This window comes from Apteryx mantelli, chromosome 6 (genome assembly GCF_036417845.1).
Source record: "Apteryx mantelli isolate bAptMan1 chromosome 6, bAptMan1.hap1, whole genome shotgun sequence".
NCBI lineage: Eukaryota > Metazoa > Chordata > Aves > Apterygiformes > Apterygidae > Apteryx > Apteryx mantelli.
Genome location: NC_089983.1, coordinates 25902011 through 25923979, shown reverse-complemented (window position 1 = coordinate 25923979; position 21969 = coordinate 25902011). Strand labels below are relative to the sequence as shown.

The 21969-nt window shown below is 42.5% G+C and overlaps 1 protein-coding gene across 3 annotated transcripts in view; it reads right to left on the bottom strand.

Annotated features, from left to right (window-relative positions):
- CHN1 (chimerin 1) overlaps positions 1 to 20789 on the bottom strand; it is a 105569-nt gene extending 84780 nt beyond the window's left edge. For all 3 annotated transcript variants that reach the window (XM_067299028.1, XM_067299030.1, XM_067299029.1), the window contains exons 1-2: positions 20760 to 20789; positions 20453 to 20568 (exon numbers count right to left, since the gene is read on the bottom strand). In XM_067299028.1, coding sequence (XP_067155129.1) covers positions 20453 to 20471 — 19 coding nt within the window. In that variant the 5' untranslated portion in view covers positions 20472 to 20568; positions 20760 to 20789. The remainder of the gene's footprint in view (positions 1 to 20452; positions 20569 to 20759) is intronic.
- Positions 20790 to 21969: the final 1180 nt, after the last annotated feature.

Sequence of the window (21969 nt, the reverse complement as noted above, 5' to 3'; positions counted from 1 at the left end):
CTTAGCATAAGCAACCTTTCTTTGAATACTTGCTTTAGTCCATCTCTCCTATCTACAGTTATGTCAAAATATCTCTAAGTCAGAGCTTAGCAGAATTAGATGCTTTCTAGTTTAATTGGCAAACATTTGCACTGAAGCTTCCCAGATCCACTCCAGCATGCTCTCTACCCTGGCTGAACCACCATTTTGCTTGATTTTTTACCTTATATTTTGCTACTACGTACAAAGAGGGTGCAATCCTTACAGACTGCCTCGGTGTTAGCGGGTTTTATAAACTCATTTTTTTGTTATTATTAAGACAGCACTTGGGTCAAACTGCCATTGCCCAGAATATTATTTTTTTGATCCTTGGAAGGCCCTGCAGATGTGCTCCAATGTCCTGGGGATTTGACAGAATACCTTACAACTGTAGGGAGCTCTTCAGCTGCCCACACTATACTGTGTCAGTGAAAGAAAATCACCAGCAACAGACGCATCAATGGTTATTCATTCCTACTTTGATATTTTTTAATTAAAGCAGTGCAAGTAGATTAATTCCAGAAACATTGTAACATGATCCCTTAGCACTGTATGTCACATGGAAAAACGGCAAAACCTGTAAGTAAAAACAATGGGTTTGTCCCAGAAGACTATTTTTACCCCATTAGCTGCTTTTTTTTTTTTTGACTATAGTCTATTTACAGGCAATATGTGCATCAGTTTGATTTACAAATAAATTATTTAAGTACAGGACAATATGCACAGTATTTGTAAAATGAGAGCTAACTGTTATGAAAAAACAAATATTTTGGCAGCCTAACCTACCTTTGCTTGCACTCAAGCTGTATAAGTGTTACAGCTAAGGGTAGCATGATTATAAAACCAAAAAGCAACAATATTTGTGCCAAACAAAAAGCCCCAAACTTTGTTAAAGCCAGATAAGAACAGCGGTAACTTTCATATAACAAACATTTAACATTCAGAAACTGGAAGGAATGATTTATGTTATGCAGCTGTGCATAAGTATTTTGTTAGAAAATCTGCCTGTAAGCTTTACTGCCTTAACACTGTTAGAATACCCTTAGGCCTTCCCACATAAGGCAATGAAAAACAAAAGGTCATTTCTATTGTAAATTAAAAAAGTTATGAGATATAAAATACTATAGCAGCAAGTACAACGCAGTAACAACAGTGAAGGAGCGGGTCTGTAGTTTTCGTTCCTGTGCAGGAGTGCTTCTATTATTAAAATCACTCTGCTATGCAAAGATAAAATAGAATGACTATTAACATCAGATTGGTCTGATGGCAGTTACCTGTTCTTAAAAATTAATTGTTGTGGTCCGATTTAGCAAGCCATCAGTATTATGAAACGCACAACTAGGAAAAGGGCTTGATTTTCTTATAATGCAAGTTTCCATGTATGGCATCTCCAATTAGGCATCCAAAGTATCTGAAAACCACTTTAAGGCATGATAAAAGACTAAAGAAAATGCTGAACCCAAAATACATTTTCTCACTAACACTGCACCACCTTCTAATTAACACAATAAACTCAGTTCTCAGGTTCTTCTACAGCTCCCAGCAGTGTGGTATCTGAGCTCTGCTAAGTGTTTCCATGATAAGATCAAATCATTTTCTACAAGCTGTGCATCATGTTCTATCTTAACTGTATTTTCTACCTTAAGTGAGACTCAGTTCAACTTAAACCTGATCTTCTCCAAAGGTCTGGAGTACCAAAGAAAATACAAATGCATAAAATGATGCTACAAACTCTGCCCAGATGCAATCCTACCGACAGCAGTGAGACTTTCACCAGCATGAAGGCCATGCTCATTGGCAAATACATTTTTAGCTCAAGCACACTGTCCATGTACGTAAATTGTAATTTCAAATCAAGCCTGGATAAGCTGATAGGTGCTGAATAATCTTCCTAACCTTTAAAAATGAAAACATTTGATTATTTCCTGCTATTCCAGGCAGTGACAGCTTTTGAATTCTTCAGAACTTTGCTCTGATTAGAACGGAATACATGTAAGATTTTATTTTATATAATGTAATGGGATTTCTTCAAATTCTCTACCCTGAAACCACACTGATATCTAAAAATTTTCCAGCCTGGCCAGAAAGAAACAACTGTCTGCCCAAAACCTGCACTGACATTTAAGCTCCTAAATAGACCTGTCATATTATAAATAGATATGTATCTGTAAAGAAAAAAATAAGAGTATTTTAAACTGATATATCACTTTAAATCCTACTGAGACCCAAAGCAATTTACAGGGTAAGGGGGTGTGGGGAAAGAATGCTGCAGGATACAAGAAAATACAGTCACAGGCCTTTTACCTTGAAAGAACAGTTTTTACTCTTGAACCAATACCAAAATCAAGCTAGTCTTGAAAACAAGCATCTTATCACAGACCCACAGCAGCTGGTGTGTCATGACAGCAGGAAGTCACTGTAGTGCTTCCAGTACAGGCATGGACCTACATTTCTTAGGTAACCTACATGACAGGTTACCCATCTCTCAACTTTTTCACCAGCACGGGTTTGCCAACCCGCCTCTCTCTCCGGTGCCCAAGGACAGCCACAGATCCTTCGTTATTTCTTAAATAATTCTCAGCACTTTCTTGCCCACACCTTCTTTCCTCCCAAATACACTTTCCTCGGCCTTAGCAGTTTGCAGCTCCCACAAGAGCTCCGGTCTCGCCCCAGCGCAAGGCTGGTTCGTTTCCCAGCACAGCCCTGCCACGACTCCTCACCCAGCCCATGCTACCTGCTCAGCACCTCCATCCCCAGTCACCTCGCCTCTGCTCAAGGCACCCTTGAGACTTGCCTAAAGTCAGGTATTTTCTCTCCTTATTTCTCCATGTGGGGAGAAAGCAGAGGCAGAAGAACCTGGAACAGCTCAATCAATAGACCCTTTCCAGGCAGAAATGCCACAGCGGGAAGGAACATGCTTTCGGGGCCCAGCGTGGCCTCCTCCAAGAACACAAATTAATGAAAGTTAAAGGAAACTACCCATCTTGTGAGTGAGCTGTCTGCAGTGAAGAAAGAAGTGAAAAGCAGAGCATGACTGTCAGAAATACATGCTAGCACCAGCAAAGGGCTTCTGCTGATAGGAAAATTATACAGCCATTTAGGAGAAGTTCATATACAGATACAAATGCTACAAGAGCATCTCAGATTTTTCCGTAAACACAGGCTTGACTAATTGTGACATTACAACGCAGTATTTCCCTTCATTATTTCTGGTCTTCCTTATCCACTCCCATTTTATCCCTTATATAAATCTGGACAACTTTAGCACTTCCAGAGTGAGCATTTTAACTGCAGATATGAAAACCGTTACTATTGGCTCAAACTGTTTAGACTGCTCGTCTCTGTGTATTCTTTTTATAGAAAGAATAAAAATGTTTACCTCTGTTTGAAATGGTACTTTCTATTTCCCCACTGAAGATCAACCAACTCTAGGGTAGAGCAGCAGTGGCTTAAGCACGCATGGTAACCCCATAAAATAGTTTAGGACTTACTGTGAGGTTCCCTATAGAAAATTCAGTTTTATTTCTCTGTTACTGTATGTCATTCCCGGCAGCACGGTGATCTGTAACACCATGCTGGTGTTCAGTGCTGTCTGAAAAGAAATTATTAGTTTTCTGCTGACACAGCAGCTCTTCCTCCAAACTTTGTTAATATTTGGCAATATCCCATCAGACACAGGTGAGGTCTCAAATAGCTTACCTTGTGGAAGAGGCCAATTCTTAGCCTTGGTGGACTAAAAATGAAAGTGGTCAGAAAATCTGATTTACTGTTTTCTGAACAAATCCAGGACAACAGAATGGTTTAACTCATAAGCAAGGAAAGATGCAAGAAAGTAGAAAACATTCTTCTGTATGCTATGGCCTGGGCCCTAACCAGCAAGCGTTAGCATGTGTTTTAAGATGCTGTATCTCATTTTGTATGGCAGCAATGTGTGTCAAAATATAACTCCTGGAGAGACGCCTGACAAGCAGACGTGCCCATCTGCTGACCCATACAACAGGATTCCTCCGTGTGCCCAAAAAGACCTTCTAGAAAATTCCTCCTCAGCCTCAAAGTCTTGCTTATTAGCACCTTCCAAATGCCCAAAGGATGCACATAAGATTACCTGACCTACAGAAATAAATCCAGAATTTATTTGTTGATGAGTTTCTCCAGTCACAAAAACAGCCAGGAAAACGTCATTCCCTCTCCATTTTCAGAGCACAAGTGCCAACAGCACTGCAGAGATGAAGCTCCAGCCATCACAAAATGTTTTAAGCAGCAGCCAAACAGGCCCTAGCAGTTAGGGCTTTTGTGCACTCCAACTAAAATAAAACTCAAATAGCAGTAAGGTAATTAAGGGATGAATATAGCCACCGCCCTAGGCAGTAGGAGTAAACCAGATGGGCTACAATACCACGGTTTCAGGGTGATGTCTGGCTGTCAGCACTCGCTGCTGATCCAGCAGCGCAGGCAGCGTTTCCAGAGGGAAGCCCCCCCACCCCCCCAACGGGGGGAAGGAGGAGGGAGGGTAAACGCAGAGGCTGCTCTGGGGGAGGCAAGCGGCCGTGCAGGGGGAGCAGGGGGAGAGCGCGCAAATATTGCACTGAACTGGGAAGCGAATGCACCAAGGCCCTTGGTCACTCCTGGGCGAGACACTGGGATCCACTGTTTTTCTCCCCAAATTGCCCACTATGCCTCTGCTATTAGCAGGCAGTGAGTTAAATGATGGTATGTAGCGGGGGGAGGCGCTGCCCCAAGCCCTCCATCAGCGCCCAGCGCCCACCAAAGCTCACTCCCGCTGGCGCCTGGTTTACACAGAGAAAGTCATGTGCAACCTTGCCAGCTGACAGGAAATGTTTTCCTAGGAACAAAGGCTTCCTTAGCATTTAGTTTCTTGACATGAATATGAAAAGGGAAATGATTCTCTGACTCAGTCTTGCCCCATCTTTGCCTCCCCATAGCACAGGGGTAACAAATTATTTCTGACCAAAAAACCTCCCACAGGCTTACAATATGCTTTTTAGGAGACCTCAGACAATCTTTTGGCACATTCCCTTTCTCTTAAAAACTGCTATATGGCTGCGTTGTTACAAAAAATATTCTCATTTCATTTGGGTTCAAAGTTGACTGAATAAAAACATGTTAATTCAAAAGTAACCTTGATCTATTAGTAATTAATGTCTTTGTTTTTAGGGACAAGAACCCTATGGTACACGTGATCCAGATCCATTTAGAAAACACAAGGGATTTCATTACTACAGCAATTACATCATCACAGAATTTCCTTTTTTGATAGGAAGATACCTGCAAAGCTGAGGATATTTCAGGCAGTAAACACTGTATTTTTTCACAATTCCAATATATACAATATACAGTATTACACTCAGCAATGATGACTGATACTTCCAGATTTCTTTCAGTATTGAGTCTTTGATGCTGCTTTAATATTGTCCTTGACACATTAATTCCTTTGAATTAGGGAAAAAAAAAAAAACTTAGCAAATTTTTAGACATGTCAACACCCTTTCTCAAGCAGCAAACCCCATCACATACCGAGAGGTACTCGAGTGTAAAAGCCTTCAAATATATCACAAGCTTTGCCCCCACCTCCCCATACATCTAAGCAGTCAGACTGGCATTCAGGTTAACATCGAGGTAGATGTTAACAGCTCAACACACTTCCCAAATGTGCACAGACAGCTAAACTGTTCTTCCCTGTGGCAGGTCTCCTGTTTGGGGCACCCTGTCCTGACTGAACAAGCCACTTCGTGGGGAACAGGCATTACGTGTAAAGTAATACCCAGGCTCAGTGCAGGGACAAATGGCCTCGAGGTCCAAGGAGGTGCTACCTGCACCTCTGGCCAGGCCAGCACACTCGCCGCCCCAAGGAGACGGCACCCTGCAGGGTGCCCCCAGGAGCCACGTCTGCTGCACCGAACCACGTCCAGGGTGGCCTGGAAGAAACTGGCAGGCACACGGGGCGCTTCACCAAGGAAACGATCCAGTCCTGTGTCCAGGGCTGCAGGCAGCGTGCATGGCCACCAGCGACAACTCTCCTTATGAAAAGCTCTTCTCCTTTGCCTTGACCTTTGGCCCAGGCAGCTACTGTCCTCAGTTCCCGTATTACCCAATGCATGTGGGCAGGTTTGGACTTTTAAACCTAAACTATGTTTGAATTATTTGAGCAAGAAAGCAAAAACAGCTGAACGTATTTTCTTCACATTCTCCAAATTACCATCTGGGAGGAGCAGAAGAATACAATACAATTTGAAGGAAAGTTATAAACCAGTGAGAACAGGAACTTAGAATAAAAGCATCCCTTCAGCTGCAGCATGGCACTAGATCACACAGACTATGGAGCAGGAATTTTTTAATGGGACAAAACTTATTTTTCTTTGCTCTTTGGTCTTCTTAAGTTTTTGCTTATACTATTCCAAACAAACATAACTTGGCTTCCAAGGTGTGACATTGGAACAAAAATGGTTCAGGGAAAGCAGCTGTGAGGTATACCCATGAGAGCTTGAAGGGCCACTTCCATCCCTCAGCTGAGCTGACCGAGTGATCGCTTTGCTCGTGGGAACCAAGAAAGCACTCTTAGCCAAAGCGACGGGGCTTCAAGAAGGCCATGCGCTGAATAATTTAGTCGGCTTTGGGGGGGGGGGGGGAAATCACACTACCATCCTGGTTTCTATGAACGTCTGATCTGGAGACAATAAATTCAATGGAAATGCTTCTAATGGGGTTGAATAAGACACCCACTGACTAGAGTTCAGAGCCTTTTATTGGCAGATTTACTCTTACTGCCTCTCTATGAATAATAGGGAAACTTTAATGAGTAATCTTCTGCTTACCACAGTCCCTGCTGCTGTTAAATAAACTCATCTTTTAAGTTATTAGACCAGGTTGCAGAAGATCTGTTTCCAGATTTTCATTTAATTGAAGCAAGGAAAATACTTGTTTTTCCTCCCCTTTGCCAGATGAATACAAGTGGCATCTGACTACAAGGTTATTTTACAAGTGGTAAAAAGGTGTTAAAAATCCACTATGATTAAAAAATATATATATCAGAATTGAATTTTACTTTGGGACTCGTAGCAGCTGGAGTTTTCATGTGTGCAATGATAACAAGCAAAAGACAACTGTGGGCCTCTTTCTCTCAACTCTAACTTAAAAGGGAGGAAAATCCACTTCCCATGAAAGCATAGTTAGCTGACTGTTTAAGAAAAGTTTCAAAACCTCTAAAATTACTTCTTAGGGTTGCTTTAAGTATAAAAAATATACCTCAGAGAGGTAAAAAAGTGCCACCTTGTGGACATTTAACAAATAGAATTTAATTTTACTTTCAGTTTACAGCAGCCTCCCTCAAACCTTTGGGACAACACCTGCCAATTTCCAACGTGTCTGGGAATTCCATTTTCTCTTCTCAAATAAAAAACATACCATGGGAATCACTACCTAACACGGCTCTGCGGGTTAAGTTGTGGATACTGATGACATACTGCCAGCTGTCTACAGCCCTCTGCTTTAGATCTCTATGGGACCTATGTTAGTTCTACAGACCCACAGGTTTTCTGAAATGTCTGGTTTACATAACAAACCATTTTCTACTGAAAATGTTGCAAAAATTAAATATGTCTCTTAAATTTATCTATTTCAGAGAAAAAGAGTCCGTCAAGTTTTTTTTTTAACCAATTATGGTAAAACTGAATGTTGCTGCCCCAAACTGCTGAAACAATACAGACTGGGGACAGTTCCCTGTTCTTCTTAAGTGTTATTTAAAAGGTCTTTTCCAAACAAATTTTTCAAGTTCAAGAACAACAGAAATATGCCATTACTGGATGAATCACACTCTTTGGATTTGACAGATAATTTGTCCAAATATCTTGCATTTAAGATGGTAAAGTCTTAGAGCAATTCAGAGCAATGAAAGGTAAAACAAACTTGAACACTGTAATCAAACTTCCCAAGTTAAAATCTAGGCCAGTTTTCACTGGAGACACTGACAGACTCATTTTGATCGCAGTCAAAGAAGTTTCCTTGGAAAAAAACAGAAACACCTATCAAAGCTGTTTTTCTTAAACTGCTTTGCTTCCAGCGTAGAATAATGGCCAGGATGTATTACAGCGAGGGATAAAGTAGGAGAAAACAGTATTTCCCCTTCTGCATTTCCCTTCCCTTTTTTTTTTTTTGTTGTTGTTTTGAAAAATCCTTTGTCTCTTATTTTAAAAATCTTCCTGCCCAGAGACCCAGTTCATTTTCCATCACTCTTGTTTTAGTTCTTCCAAATATTAATAAAACCAGCAAAGGCACATCAGTTTTACCACAACTTCCAGCCAGCAACAACTTCCAGAGCCAGAGCATGAAGGCATTTGCAAAAATAGATGTTTCTGTCTTGCTCTCTCTAACATATCCAGCAGGGAAGTTTGCGTGGAGCTTGACTATTCAAATATTCTGAACAGTCACACTAATAATGATAAAGGAACAATATGATATGTTATGAAAGTGTCTTCTAACTGTAAATTAATCCCCTCCCCTGAATAAGAAGTCTGTCCAGTCAAGTTCCAGTGGAGGAAACCCTAAATAAAGGAAGAGCTTTCAAGCATCTCTGAAATATAACCCCTCTACCCATTACATAATACCCTAATTCACTGAATGGGGAGGCAAGTTTTATTGCTGGTAGTCTGGTTGCTTTGCATTTTTTTCACGTACAGCATGAAATAACAAGCATACATTCACTTTCCTGCTCTAAAATCCACTTTTAGATACAGTGTTGTGGTTTAATAAAAGGTGAACCACAACAAAGAGCACAGTGTTGACACTGCCTCTCTATCCACTGGTAAAATCTACTGGGAACTTGTCACCCCTTGTATTTTAGGCCAAGATAGCTGCTGTGCATTCTTTATCTTATTGTGGGAAAAACAAAATAAAACAAAACAAAACCACCCTTTCACCTACCCAGGCAAAAAAAGTTACTCAGAGAAAATTAAGAGCAGATCCTGATGGACTCACATGCTCTCAAGCATGTCTCTTTTTTTCCCCAGCTATGTCAGATGGTCTAATAGATGCTATCACCTCTCTTTCCCCAAACTCGACCCATTTATATTCGTAGACCATCAGAGTTACAGAAAACCTATTACTATCATTATTAGAAACAGATTTTTCATTTTCTAAAATGATCATCAATAAGACATGCTATTGCTCATGCAAAAACATGACTTGTATTTACATTCTTATTTCCAGAACAGCTGCAATACATCGACACTCATGGTAGGAAGGAGGAAGGCAGATGACCAAATAAAGTACCCTTGCCTGGAATCACGATCATTTTACACTATCATGAAGCAAACTCCTAAAAAGTATTATTGGCAGGCTCAGAGAAAGGGAAATGGACACAATGTGGTTGGATGACTTTTTTTTGAACTGGAATTACATTTTTACTCGAAATGTCATTCTCCATTTGCTGCGAGTTTTTCCCCAATTTGAAAGCTAGCAGTGTCATTCCTTACCTCTTTCTGTTTTCATATATAACCTCCAAGAGGTGTCTGATGACATGAAGTATGATGCTCCAGCTAGAAAAGCTGAAAAATTCACCGTAGTCAAAGAACTATAGCAAAAAAAAATCTACCCATCAGCCTCTCCTATTTATTGCATTTAGCCCATTTTTTTCATAAATCTTTTCCCCCTTTGCAGATTCACCCGCTGAGCTAGGCAAAAACTAGAGAAAGGAGAGGAAGAGCATATGTGAGCGAGAGTCCGGCTGCAGGGAAACACTGCTCCGGGCGCAGAGCCGGCATTGCCCAGCGCGCTGTCAGGCTGCTGCCGCAGACAAAGGACCCTCATCAAGGCGGTTTCGCAGCTCTGAAAGTGCTGCGAGGAGCGAGGGACTTTCTGCACAGGCCCTCTGTGCGCCCGCGGTTCTCCCTATGTTTGCAAGGATGAAAGCAGAGCTCCGCAGCTGGGGAAGCCAGGAACAGTCTGCTGAAAGAAGAGCTGGAGACAAAGGTCTGCCATCGCCCAGTGGGAATAGGAGAGCTGTCTGGAAAACTCAGTGTGATCAATGCTTGAAGACAAACTACAAGTCCTTTTCTGGGTAACTCCTGTTTTGTTTTGTTTTTTTCCCTCTTTTTTTCAAGTATTTAATTCACATGATTTTCTTGTCTCTGTTCTGAAGTTGTTTCCACTAATCAAAAGAAACACAAATTGATCTGCAAATAATGGAAGCCTGGGTTTATTACCTCTTACATCTTATAAATAAAATAAACCAGATATAGATGACATTATTATGGTACTGCGTTAACAAAGAGGTTTTCAACAATTATGATGTGTATTTCTGGAATATCAACACATTCTTCCTGGAAATGAGACCCCCATGGGAATGGGCACAAGCAAAAAGCAGACTTTGTCCTACCAAACTTGATGTCTAAATAGAAAATATAAACGGTGGCTGGCAAGAGAAGCAAAGGCACAGAAAGAGGAAATCACCCTGCAGGTCGGAGACCAGCATCTCTATTCCCTAATCTGGCCAGCCCCTAGGTAGCATTATTTCTCTAGAGAGCAGCTCTTTTGCTGTATTTAGATCTACTCTGACTTTATAAAAAAACCTCTATCACTGCATTTGGCAGCATGGGAAAAGACATAAACAACAGACACATGGAGAGCTGTAGCACGTGATAGAAGCAAAAATCCAGTTTGAAGTTAAAAAAGGGTTCTGGCTTACCTATGTGGCTGGATAGGAACTGCTGGGAGGCAGAATGCTGCAAAAAAAAAATTGTCAAAGAAAACTGATAATATAGCTCCGAGACATGGCAAGTCCTGCCTGTACCTTCTGTGGTTGTTCTTGCACAGAAATGAGAGAAGGAAGAAACCTTCCAAAAAAGGCAGAGTGAAATTCTTTTACATTTAAGAATAATGACTATCAACAGAACTAACTTGTTAACAAAACCTTTAAAAAAACAGAAAAAAGTCCTTCCAGCTTTTCACAAACCTTTCCAGCAGGTGAAAAAAATGCCAACAAACTGAGGAGCTCAATTAGCCTGTGTGAGCTCTCCTTGAGACAGGGAACCAGCAGTATGTAACCCACTCAGCTCAGAGGTTGCTTGGACACATCCACCTAAGCTACAGTTGCAGGAGCGGAGCATCCTCTGCTGCTCCCCCCAGAGCTTGCCATGCCTCAGTACAGCAGTGAAACAGGGGCCAGATTTCACCTACTGTAAACTTTGAACCTGCAGAAGAGCAAGTCTGGACAAAATAATCTTCTTGATTTGGTCTAATGCGTATTCTGGGGTGGATTGAGGGAGGTCTTTATACACTGCTGTTTCAATAAAAACCAAGGAATAAGAGACACTCCACCAAGTTATTGATTAGCTTACTGCTCGGCCATGGGGGGGGGTTGGGAGGGGGCTGTGATCACAGCTTTCTGTGATACCAAGTAAAAGCGGGCAGAACTGCAGTGTATTCAGGAAGTACCCATCAAGCACAATAAAAGAACAGCATAGCTGAACTCACATGATCTCATGATCAAAATAGTCAAGACTTTTTTTTTTCTTCCTTCCTCTGTTTGCTTTTTTGGGTTGGTAATTTTCCTTTGCATACTTACTTACTTGCTGTTATTTACTACATTATACTACTGAAGAATAAACAATAAACAAGCACCTAACCTAATTTCTTTACCATGTAAATTCTGGCATAGAAATAATGTTCAACACAAAATTTTCAAATGTTTTCTCACCAGGAAGAAGAATCACTATTTTACTTAAAATATTTCTCTGCTTCCATTAAAACAGTGAAGCTTCTTTCAATACCTTCAAGCCACATTTATAAATATACTCTTTGAAAAACCTGAAAAGGAAATCAGTAAAATTAATTGCTGTGTCAAAATCATGTTTCCTTTATTGTGTGCATGTTCAGTCAGTATGCCAGAGGTGAGGAAGAGCTACATCCTGTCTTTTTTTTTTAAATGAAAAATGATCCAACACTGCACTGAAGCATTGTGTCCGGATTCATATGGAAGCCATAAAATGCGCGTGGAAAAAAACAGAAGATTAGATTTGGCCCTACCAAATAATTATCAACTTTTATAGTCTGCTCTGGATTGTGTACTTACCAGATATTAATTCAGCACTGAGAAGACTAACTTGTACCCTGCCAATGTGAGAGCCAGAAACTGCTAGGTACTGCACTAAAATGCAGGGTTAATTTTTCAGAATTGCACTATTACTTCCTTCTGCAAGTCCTCCATTTACCCTGCAGTAGGAATAATCTCCTAACTCTTCTTCCACTGCTGCAGCAGTGCTCAAAGACTTTACTATATGATGCTATATAATTTAAATGATTGCAACTGCTGGTGTACTCCAACACGTCTGGCTACAGATGCATGCTACTGCACACTAACCAGTGTGCAATGAAACAATTCCACTATTTAGGAACCAGTGTTACCTTTGCTTTTGGAGTGGGAATTTCCCACTAGCAAGCTGCCCCAGGACATCCAGTTTCTGATCAAGGTCGGAAGTTATGTTTTTATTTCAGCTTCCTGAAGAACAAGGTTACCTATAAGCAGTTGCTCTTGCAAAGAAGGAAGCAGGAAGGAGTGCGAGACAGACAGCAGGAGTGCAGTGGAAAGGCAGCCAACTCCTCCCTTCAGCACCAGGAACATACGGCCCCAACCACGCAACGTATTCAACACGGCCAGATCCCAAAGCCAACTACACTGGTGGGCTTCCCCACAGAGATGTTGAGACCACAAGCACTGCTGTCTCCTACTGCGAGCAGTGAGGTCTAGCTTGCAACTTAGACTCTGTGGCCCATGACCAGAAGATATGGTTTTCTTATGCATTCTCCCAGGGAGCTAGGATTTGTTCATATGAAAAGCCAGAGCACATTCTCACATCCTATGAACAGCAAATAAAGTTTTAGTCAAAAGCTCTACATAGCCCTGACTATGAGCAGCCTCAGGTCTCTCCACAAAGCTTATCAGGGAACTGCTGGAAGAGACACAGAAATAGCTTTGGGGAGCAACCTATCAGAATGTATCACAGAAGTCACCCTCATGGGAATAAAGAGGATTTTATAAGCATGTTTTCCAGAAATTATGAAATCATTTTTCATTCAGATATAGGATGAAGGAATTTTGAATGCTGGAAATGTCAAATGTCAATTAGCTCTTTCACATTCACAGAGGTTGTCACACACAAACTGAATACTTTATGCTTTCCAATTGGATGTGAACAATCCTCCTTGCATTGACTAGAATTGGGACATTGGCCCACAACACCACCATAACATCTAAACCCTTGGGAACAGCGTGGAGATCTGCAGGAACTCTTCCCAGCATCTTCTAGCATCTGGCCAGCTACCATTCAATTACAAGGCCCTAGTAGTATTGTTAAGTGTTTTAGAAGACAAAATATTTCACCGACTTTTTTTAAATGCCTTTTCCTTGTTTCAAAGACAGACTTGAAAATGCAAAATCTAGGTTTTTAATTTTCTACTTTCATTTATAAAGATGTACAAGGCAGACCCAATCCACCCCACTAATATGACAGATTCTCAGTGCCTTTGAAATTCTCCTGTTCTCTCATAGGAGATCTTTGATTTTTGATGAGTTACCAGATCAGTTTTTGATTTTATGAGGGAGCAGGGAGCATCTCATATTCTTCTAATAATTACAAAACTGCCCTTTGGCCAGGCACTGGGCTTGCTTTGTTTTGTTTAAGCTAAAAACATGCTTCTGCTGAACAGTCAACATGATCTCTGTCCACAAGGTGGAGCAGCTAAATAGCACTGGATGAACATGCAAAGCCCCAGGTTTAGAAAAAGGAAAAAGGAATGCAACAATGCACTTTTGGAGAAGTTACATATGCTCGTACTCTTGAAGGATTGTGGTTAATGTGCTTTTCTTTGGGAAAAATAGCGTAGTTTCCCAAAAGACTTGTAGTATGCTTACGCTTTAACTTTACTGAATAAAATAGTATTTAAGTCATAACTAAAGAACTGCCATTGCATGTTGACACATACTTTTCTTGACACTGCTACATACTTATTATCACACGGACTCTGCAATCTTTTAGTACATCTCAAACAACAGTTAAGAACTGTTGGGAGAGAGGCAGTAAGAAAATGAAGTCCCCAAACCCAGCAAGGCGGAAAGGATCAGCTGAATCCAAAACAAACAGAAGAAAGAGGAAAACCCAGACTTACTGGGAAACAGCAGTCCTTGGCTCCTCCTAAGATCTGGTCTGTACATCAGCAAAGCCTGGAAACTTTTCTTCATTCTTTGGATCCAGAGTATATTTTACTTTGACTCTGTCTGCTGAGATGCTGTACTATGCAGATTGTTCCCACTTACTAGCTTATGAGCCGGTCATTTGGTGCCAAGGAGGAAATTTGTTCAGCATTCATTTGTTCAATGTTGTGCCTGAAGTGAGCATATGGCAAGAGAATTTCTATGAGATGTACATCTGACTGGAGAGAATTGCGAAGAGGGGATGCATTCAGAGGGCTTGTGGCAAGCGTCGTTGGCAGGAACCAAAATCTTGCCATGGTGCATTTTAGTTATTTATGGCCACTTTCCTATTTACTTCCATTTATTTAAGAGAAAACAGCTCAATTATTGGATACAATTCTGCCTTCTGGTGCCTGGGCTGGTGTTTTGATATACTCTGATAAGACTAGCAGTAGTCCTGGAAAGCACAGAGCACACCAATAACATTTTCTACACCAATCTCTATTTGGATCAAATTCCAAAATCCCTTTTTAATTATTTACTTCTGCACATAATAGGACCTGACCTTTCCAGTTTCAGCAAAAACGCCAAACGTCCAATTTCCTCTTTTAAGATTCTTCTACAGTATTCACAATTAAAAGAAAATGCTATTTCATACTAGCCACTCTATCAAGCTCGCTTCTAAGTGCTAATTTGAGAAGCCATGACTGAAAATTTTCATCCTCATTTATAAGTGTTAGTGTCACTTCCCTAATATTTTGATAAATTTATAACAATTTCCAGTTAATAGATCCATCTTCTTTTCCCAGTTTCTAAGCAGTTTTCCCTTTCAACTTTTTCCTGACATTGCATTGCCAGCAAAACCTTTTCAAGGTTGCTGTCCTTATTTGCTTCATTAGGTTCTATAAGTTAGGTAAGGTAAGGTAAGCACAGCACCTAGGAGAAAATGATCTTCTGATTCTCAGCACTTGAGCACTTTCCTTCCCAGACCTCTGAACGGGAGTCGGGAGATCAAGAGTTTACCTCTAAGCTGGTTTCCTTTCACGCTTAACAAATCATCTTCATTTGTAAATCTTGTTAAAAAAAACAAAACAAAACACTGGCCTTACCTATGTCAGAAACATTTTACTAGTGTCCCCTAAGTTGTTTTAATTGTCTCATTAAATGATTCCAAGTTTCCAGTGTGACTAGATATTGACTTGTTTGAATCTCTCTCAAAATTAGTCTGTATCAGTTGGTAGTGAATGAAGCCAAACTCATTTAAGCAAGGGGTAAACACTTTAGGATATCTGCTTTATCCAGTTTAAGTAGATCACTTTGAATTTACTGTTTTACTGGTGAAACAATTCTAGTCTAGGCAGTGCAAAATGGAGTATGTATTCACTTTTGAAAGTGTTTCAAGATCATAAGATGAGTGGTAAAGTTCTCTACGCATTTTTTTTTTTTTGTCACAGCAGCATCAGTGATGGGCACTACTTCTCTAACACGCCACGTTTATATTCTCTATATCAAAAAAGCACTATTATAAACGCACTAATTCCGTGAAAAACTTCCATGACCTATTCCAAATAAGAAACAGATTCAAAGAACATTTTCTGATACAAACTGTCCCTTCAGCTAACGGGCTCTGTCAATATGCTTTTACCATCATAGCTAGCCACAAATTTTAAGAGTAGTTCAGGGCCACATATAAAAATACAAAGGAGAACAACCTCAATTGTACACGATCTATTTACATCCTCTTCTAAGAAGGCTCTGCACATAAGAAAAGAAATAAACAGATTCATTTCTGAGTATTTTCGGCCCTGCAGTGAATCCTCAGGTATCACCTGTTGGTGAGCCACTTTTTAGAGGAACACTCACTTTCTGTGTTCCTTTGACTAAACTAACCAAGGATGGTAAAATTTAAAAGCATTTCCCAAGCAGGCAAAACATGTACTTAGAGAACAATGAATTGAATTTATTTCTATACAATATCTTTACTTTAAGATTGTCACATTAGAAAATACGTGCTTATGCTAATATACACATACACATACCCTACCTTTCAAAGCAGCAGTGAGACAGTATCTGTTCTGCATGGAGAACAGTAACCACAAATGAATGGAACTGAAAATAGCCATTTGTTAATTAACATTTCAAATATGGAAGAACCTATTTCAAAGGGTTTGCCTCATGCCCATAGTAGCAGGTAGATCAATAGAAAATTATTTCTATTCAGTATGACACTAGAGCTCATAGCTGTGGAAAGGAATTCTGTTAAGTTGGCAAATTAATACTTGGATGCTCTTTCAACTACATATGGACACCTGAAATGAAAGTGTGATTGTGTTCTGCCTGTAGTAGTGTATTGCTTATTTCTTTTCATCTGATATTTTTCCTACCAATTTCTCTAAAAACTGTCCTTGTTCACCATCTCCTTGAATAACCATAGCTAGCATTTTGACTACAACTCTGTCTCTAATCCTATTCATCAGAGTACAAGCACTTCAAAGATGAAAAGAAAATTGTTTCATTCCTTATTTCTTAATCACCAGTATTTAGGATGGTGAGTTTTCATCCACTGGAGTGCTCTGAGTGAGAAAGCATGTAAGCAAGAAAGCATGAATAACTTATGATAAATATGTTCATGAAGAGCTCTCCTGGCCATTTTGAAATGTCTTCCTATGTCTGCACAAAAGAGTTGATGAGCATATAAATGAACAAAAAAACGAATTCATAAAACATAAGGACAATTCATAAGTACACAACATAACATAAAAATACTCTTCTTTCAAAGAACAATGCTGACTTCCTTTAAATGCGTATTGGGATATTCAACGAGGGACACATACGCTCAGCCGCAGCAATGGGATAAGTTAACACCTTCCCCCTTTCCCCTCTGCATTGTTTGTTTTCTTTCCCATCGTTGAGTCAGCGACGGGGAATGGTAGCGCACACCTCAGTCTCACCACTGCAAGACCCCATAGCTTTGGGGATGAACAGGGGGCTATAGTAAGCCTAGCTATAGAAATGCAACTGCTTGTTCTCCCTCTGAGAACAACTTACTATCCCTCACAGAGATCCAGCAGAGCAGAAGCTGTGGGCATCCTTTAGCTGCTTCCCAGGCAAACCCAGCAAGTAGCTTCAGCCTACCTCCACGAAGGCCACAAACGCAGCCACTGCATGCCGTGTGTCGTGCTGAAATAGCAGGGACAGACACAGGCACATGCCCTACTCCGGCTACTGCCAGCAGGTGGGAACAAATGGTTGAAGGGGAAAAAGGAGCAACACCTTCAGCCACTGCAACCTTTTGGTAAATGAATATGTATCTGCTGTAGGAGCAAAAATGCCACTAGCATTGGACGTCTACTCAAGCTCCCACGCATTTATACACATGGGGTGTGAAAGCCTTCCCTCTTTTATGGACAAATAAGTTTCTAAAATCCCTGCCAACTCTTGGTAGGTAATTAACAAATATGGGTTATCAAATCCATTGCATCTATTATTTACAGAAACAACAGGCTCAGCTAGCAGTTTTCCCACCTCTCAAATACACTGACTGCCTTTCAGTGCTCTACTGACGTGGTGCTAGTACAAGATCTACTTTCTTCTGTTAGATCAAATCTGCACTAGAAGTACATTGCCACTACAGCAACACAAATTCAAGGTACTGGTGAAACCCTACTTTCTACTGGCATCATAAAAAGCCATGCTGCATAGCAGAAACTACCTATGCTCACAATGACATTTTTGCCACCATAAATTTGTGTAAGTATGATCTGTGTTAGGATGACATTCTTGACCGAGGCTGCAGTATGTAGTAGAGGTATGTTTTCAGCCAACAACTCCCATTCTCCCCAGTGTCTGACTGCTTCCCACAGGCTCTTCCTTCCACTCATGGGGAACAGGCTGCCTCCTCTCCTTCACAACACACACTCTAGACTCGTCGGCTGTCCCACCACATTTTGGGGACACAGACAGCTCCCTACAATCTTCCATGTAGACAATGGTGAACACAAAGCATGTAGGAAGGACATGACTGGTAGGATACGACAAGAGAAAGAAGAGAATCATACAATGTCAAGAGCATGGAGAAAGCATGTTATGACATAATACCCCTAAATACTACCTTCCCAGCCCTTTCTTCTCTCTTACTGTGCTACACATGTACACACATTAAATGAAAGGGACCCAGCAAACTTGGCGGATCTTTTTCCCCAAACTGACATGGCAATTGATCTCAAACTTTATACGCTTTGTACCACATACTATCAGAAGCAGCCCTGAAGTGTATGAAATGTGATTCAGTGTGATATAGCATTATGTATTAGGAAAAAAAAATGCAGTACCAAGCCTGGAATTTATGTGAATGTGCAGAACCAAAGCAAACATCTCCCCTGGCACCAATAGACTCAGGACAGTTTTACTGGTATAAGCTAAGTGCAAATTTAAAATAGTACAATTACAGCTGCTTAATCCCTCTAACAGATACATTTATTCGGGCACATTTATTCTGCCTTTCCCCAAATCTGCTGATGCTGCTCTGGTAGAGGCTTACCTTGAAACAAATAAAATATTCTTTCAGTGAGTTACCATGGGTCAGCTGTGGTATGGTAACTGAAAATGCAAATACCAACAGGCAGTCAAAATTCAAGGTAAAGGATGAAGGCTTTCCTTGAAATCTAAAGCAAGCATGCCTTGGTCTGTCTTTGTTAAAGCTACCACAGCACAGAGGACACAGGACAACACATTAGATTGTGATAACTCAACTGTAACTTAATCACAACTTTATCTCCAAAAAAACTGCACCTATTTTCTGTGTTTATCCAACTCTCACTCTTGCATTCACAGCTCAAGAGGCACTCTAAGGCTTTTCCATTTCCAAGGAGTCACATTCATTTATTAACATTTATTAATCTCACTCCTGCTCTTAAGTTACAGGGTTTGACCTGTACCTGCAACTGACAATGTGCAGGATGCCTCTACCTGCACTGACCCCTCCAGAAGTCCAGGGGCTCACAGGGATTCAATAACAAGATCAGGGGCCTATAATGATGGAGATGGTTTGCTCCACTGTGAATTATGATTTATCATCTTTTGCATCCTGAAAAACTCAGGCAGGAAATATAAATTTAAATGACAGCACTGTAGCTAAATCCAATTCCAGATAGATTTTATCTACACAGAAAACTGTTTACAACATGTCCTTGTTTTTAGATGGGGCTTAATAGGCTACAATAATATAACAGGTGTCAAAAAAAACTCATGAAACTGTTTTTATTCTTTTAAGAAATTGCAACAGCCCAAGAATCACGAGATAAATTAAAGCAAATCATTTATTTACACAGGAAGTAAATCCATCGTCTAAACAATACAATCACACTTCACACAAACAGTATTTACGTAAAGCTATTTCCTAGAAATCACTTCTGATGTAAGAGCTTCTGAGCTGCTTATAAGAATAACTATACTAAGCCTGCTAATTTTGTACTGATATTAATCACGTTAATTTTTGCTTTGCCTTGCATTGTTGCTTCTAGGATAACTGGGCAAACTGAGTTTGTAGCATCTTTCTAATTGCAAAGTTAAGATAACACGTAAGAAATCTTAATAACCTTACTTAAAAGAAGCCATATGCTCAACAGTTAAAACTAGAGTTTTTACATGTTGTTTTGCACTATGCGGTCTCAGGCTATGAAAATAACCAAAGCCAACATTCACAACCTCTTGAAACCGCCCTTTCTTGAATTTGCGTTATTAAATACAATTACAGAAACACATCTGATTTTTATGGGCAATTAAGCACTATACCAAAACGCTCCCCGAAGAGCAGGGGTTCTCTCATTAGCCAGTTTATCATTCCGCCGTACAGCTCCTCCGGCGACTAGCGCGCTTTTTAAGGCAGCGTAACTTTTATTTACGCCGCGGCCAAAGACGCACCTTGCGCGCCCAGCCCGCCGCACCGACCCTCCCTCCGCGGGGGCCGCGGGCGCAGCGCGGGAGCCGCAGCCAGCCGGCCACAAAGCGCGGGCGGCGCCGGGTTTTGTTCCCCCCTCGCCAAGCCGCAGCGCCGCCGCCGCCAACTTCGCGGTGTTAACGCGGGGAGCCGCGGGCGGCGGTGGCGGGGCACAAGCCTCGGCGCCGCGGGAGGCGCCCGCGCCGCGCGCTCTGCCGGCCGCGGAACAATGGAGCCGGCGGCCGCCGCCGCCGCCCCTCCGCGCCGCCCCTCCGCGCCGCCCGCGTACTCACCGAACAGCGTGAGGGCCATGGTCAGGGCGCGCGAGCCCCCGGTCGCGGCGGGGCGGGCCGGCCCTGGCGCGCCCACTCTCACGCCGGCGGCGCGCCGGGCTGCGGGCAGCCAGCGCCTGCAATAAAAGTTAGACGCGACACCGTCAGCGCCCCCCCGGGAACGGCCGCGCCGCGGCCCCCGGCGGCTGGGAGCCGCCGCCCGCGCCGCCGCCGCCACCCGCGCTGCGCGGCGGCCACGGCAGCCCCCGCCGCCGCCGCCGCGGGGCCGGGCGCGCCACCCCCCGCCGCTGCCCCCGCCCGCGCTCACACTGCAGCCCGCCGCCTCGGGGAGCCATCTTGCGCCGCCACATGACCGGCCCGCCCGGCCTCCCCGCCCGGCCTGCCGCCGCGGCCGCGGGGTTGCCATGGCAACGGCCCGCGCGGGGGGCGCAGGAGGCCGGCGGGGGCAGCGCGGCCGCGCCGTGCCCCCGCGGCGGGAGTAACGGTCGGGAGGGCGAGGCGGCGCCCCGCCCGGGCGAGGCAGCCCTCAAAATGGGGACAGCGACCTTGCCGCTCTTCCGCCCGCCGCTCCGAATATGCTCAGCCAGCACCGAGGGAAGGGAGTAACTCCCACCTCCCCTTCCAGCGGGGACGGTCTGCTTTTGACCGTTAGAAGGAAAAAAGAAAAAAAAAAAAAAAAGTAGCAATCCCGGTGCTGTTCACGAGGTCGCGGCAGCGCCTTCCCAGGCGGGTGAGGTGCCGGGCACCACGCGAGGCCTCGCCATGGCCGCCTGGGCCGCGGGGCGCCTGCCAGGGCGCCCACCTCTCGGGGCCAGGTTTGGCTTAAGGCCGTGCCCCCCCGTCACTGCTGCCGGAGGCACACGCCTGGATTTTCACAGCTCTGCACCCATGCGTAACCTGCTACAGAGCATTCATTTCGAATGAACTGTGCCTGTGCATGAGCTCTCCGAAGTTTGTTTCTTTTGCTTTACTTTCTTCTTTCCTGATACGCTTGGAGCAATACAATTAAAATGCTATAAATTTACAAACACTCATTTTCTGAAAAGCAATCTTATGCAAAGGACGCACTAAGGAAAAAAATTATAAAAACTTCACCAGGCAAGCAAATGAATTTCTTCACTAGTTAGTATAGTCACCTTGCAGTTATTCAAATATTTAAATACAATTATTTACAATAGCTGTGGTGTGCACCGTTGGGCCTGTCACTAAAATCCCCGTACATCAGTCTCATGACAGTTAGAGGCGGTCAATAATACCTGCTTGCCGTGGTCATGGCATTCAAGAATTTGACGGGTGTTTTGAAAATATAATGAATGCTCATTTCCTATAATTTCCAGGTCAGTTAGGCTCTGAGGTCATTTTTGTCACCTGTGAAACACATCTGCAGAAGAAGGTTTCCATGAAAACTAACCTGGAGACAGCAGGCTCGCTATAGCCAGGAGAGAGCATGGGGTCTCCTGGTGCCTGTAGGCTTCCCATGCCCTTATGAATACTCCTTCAAGGCTTATGAAAGTCAA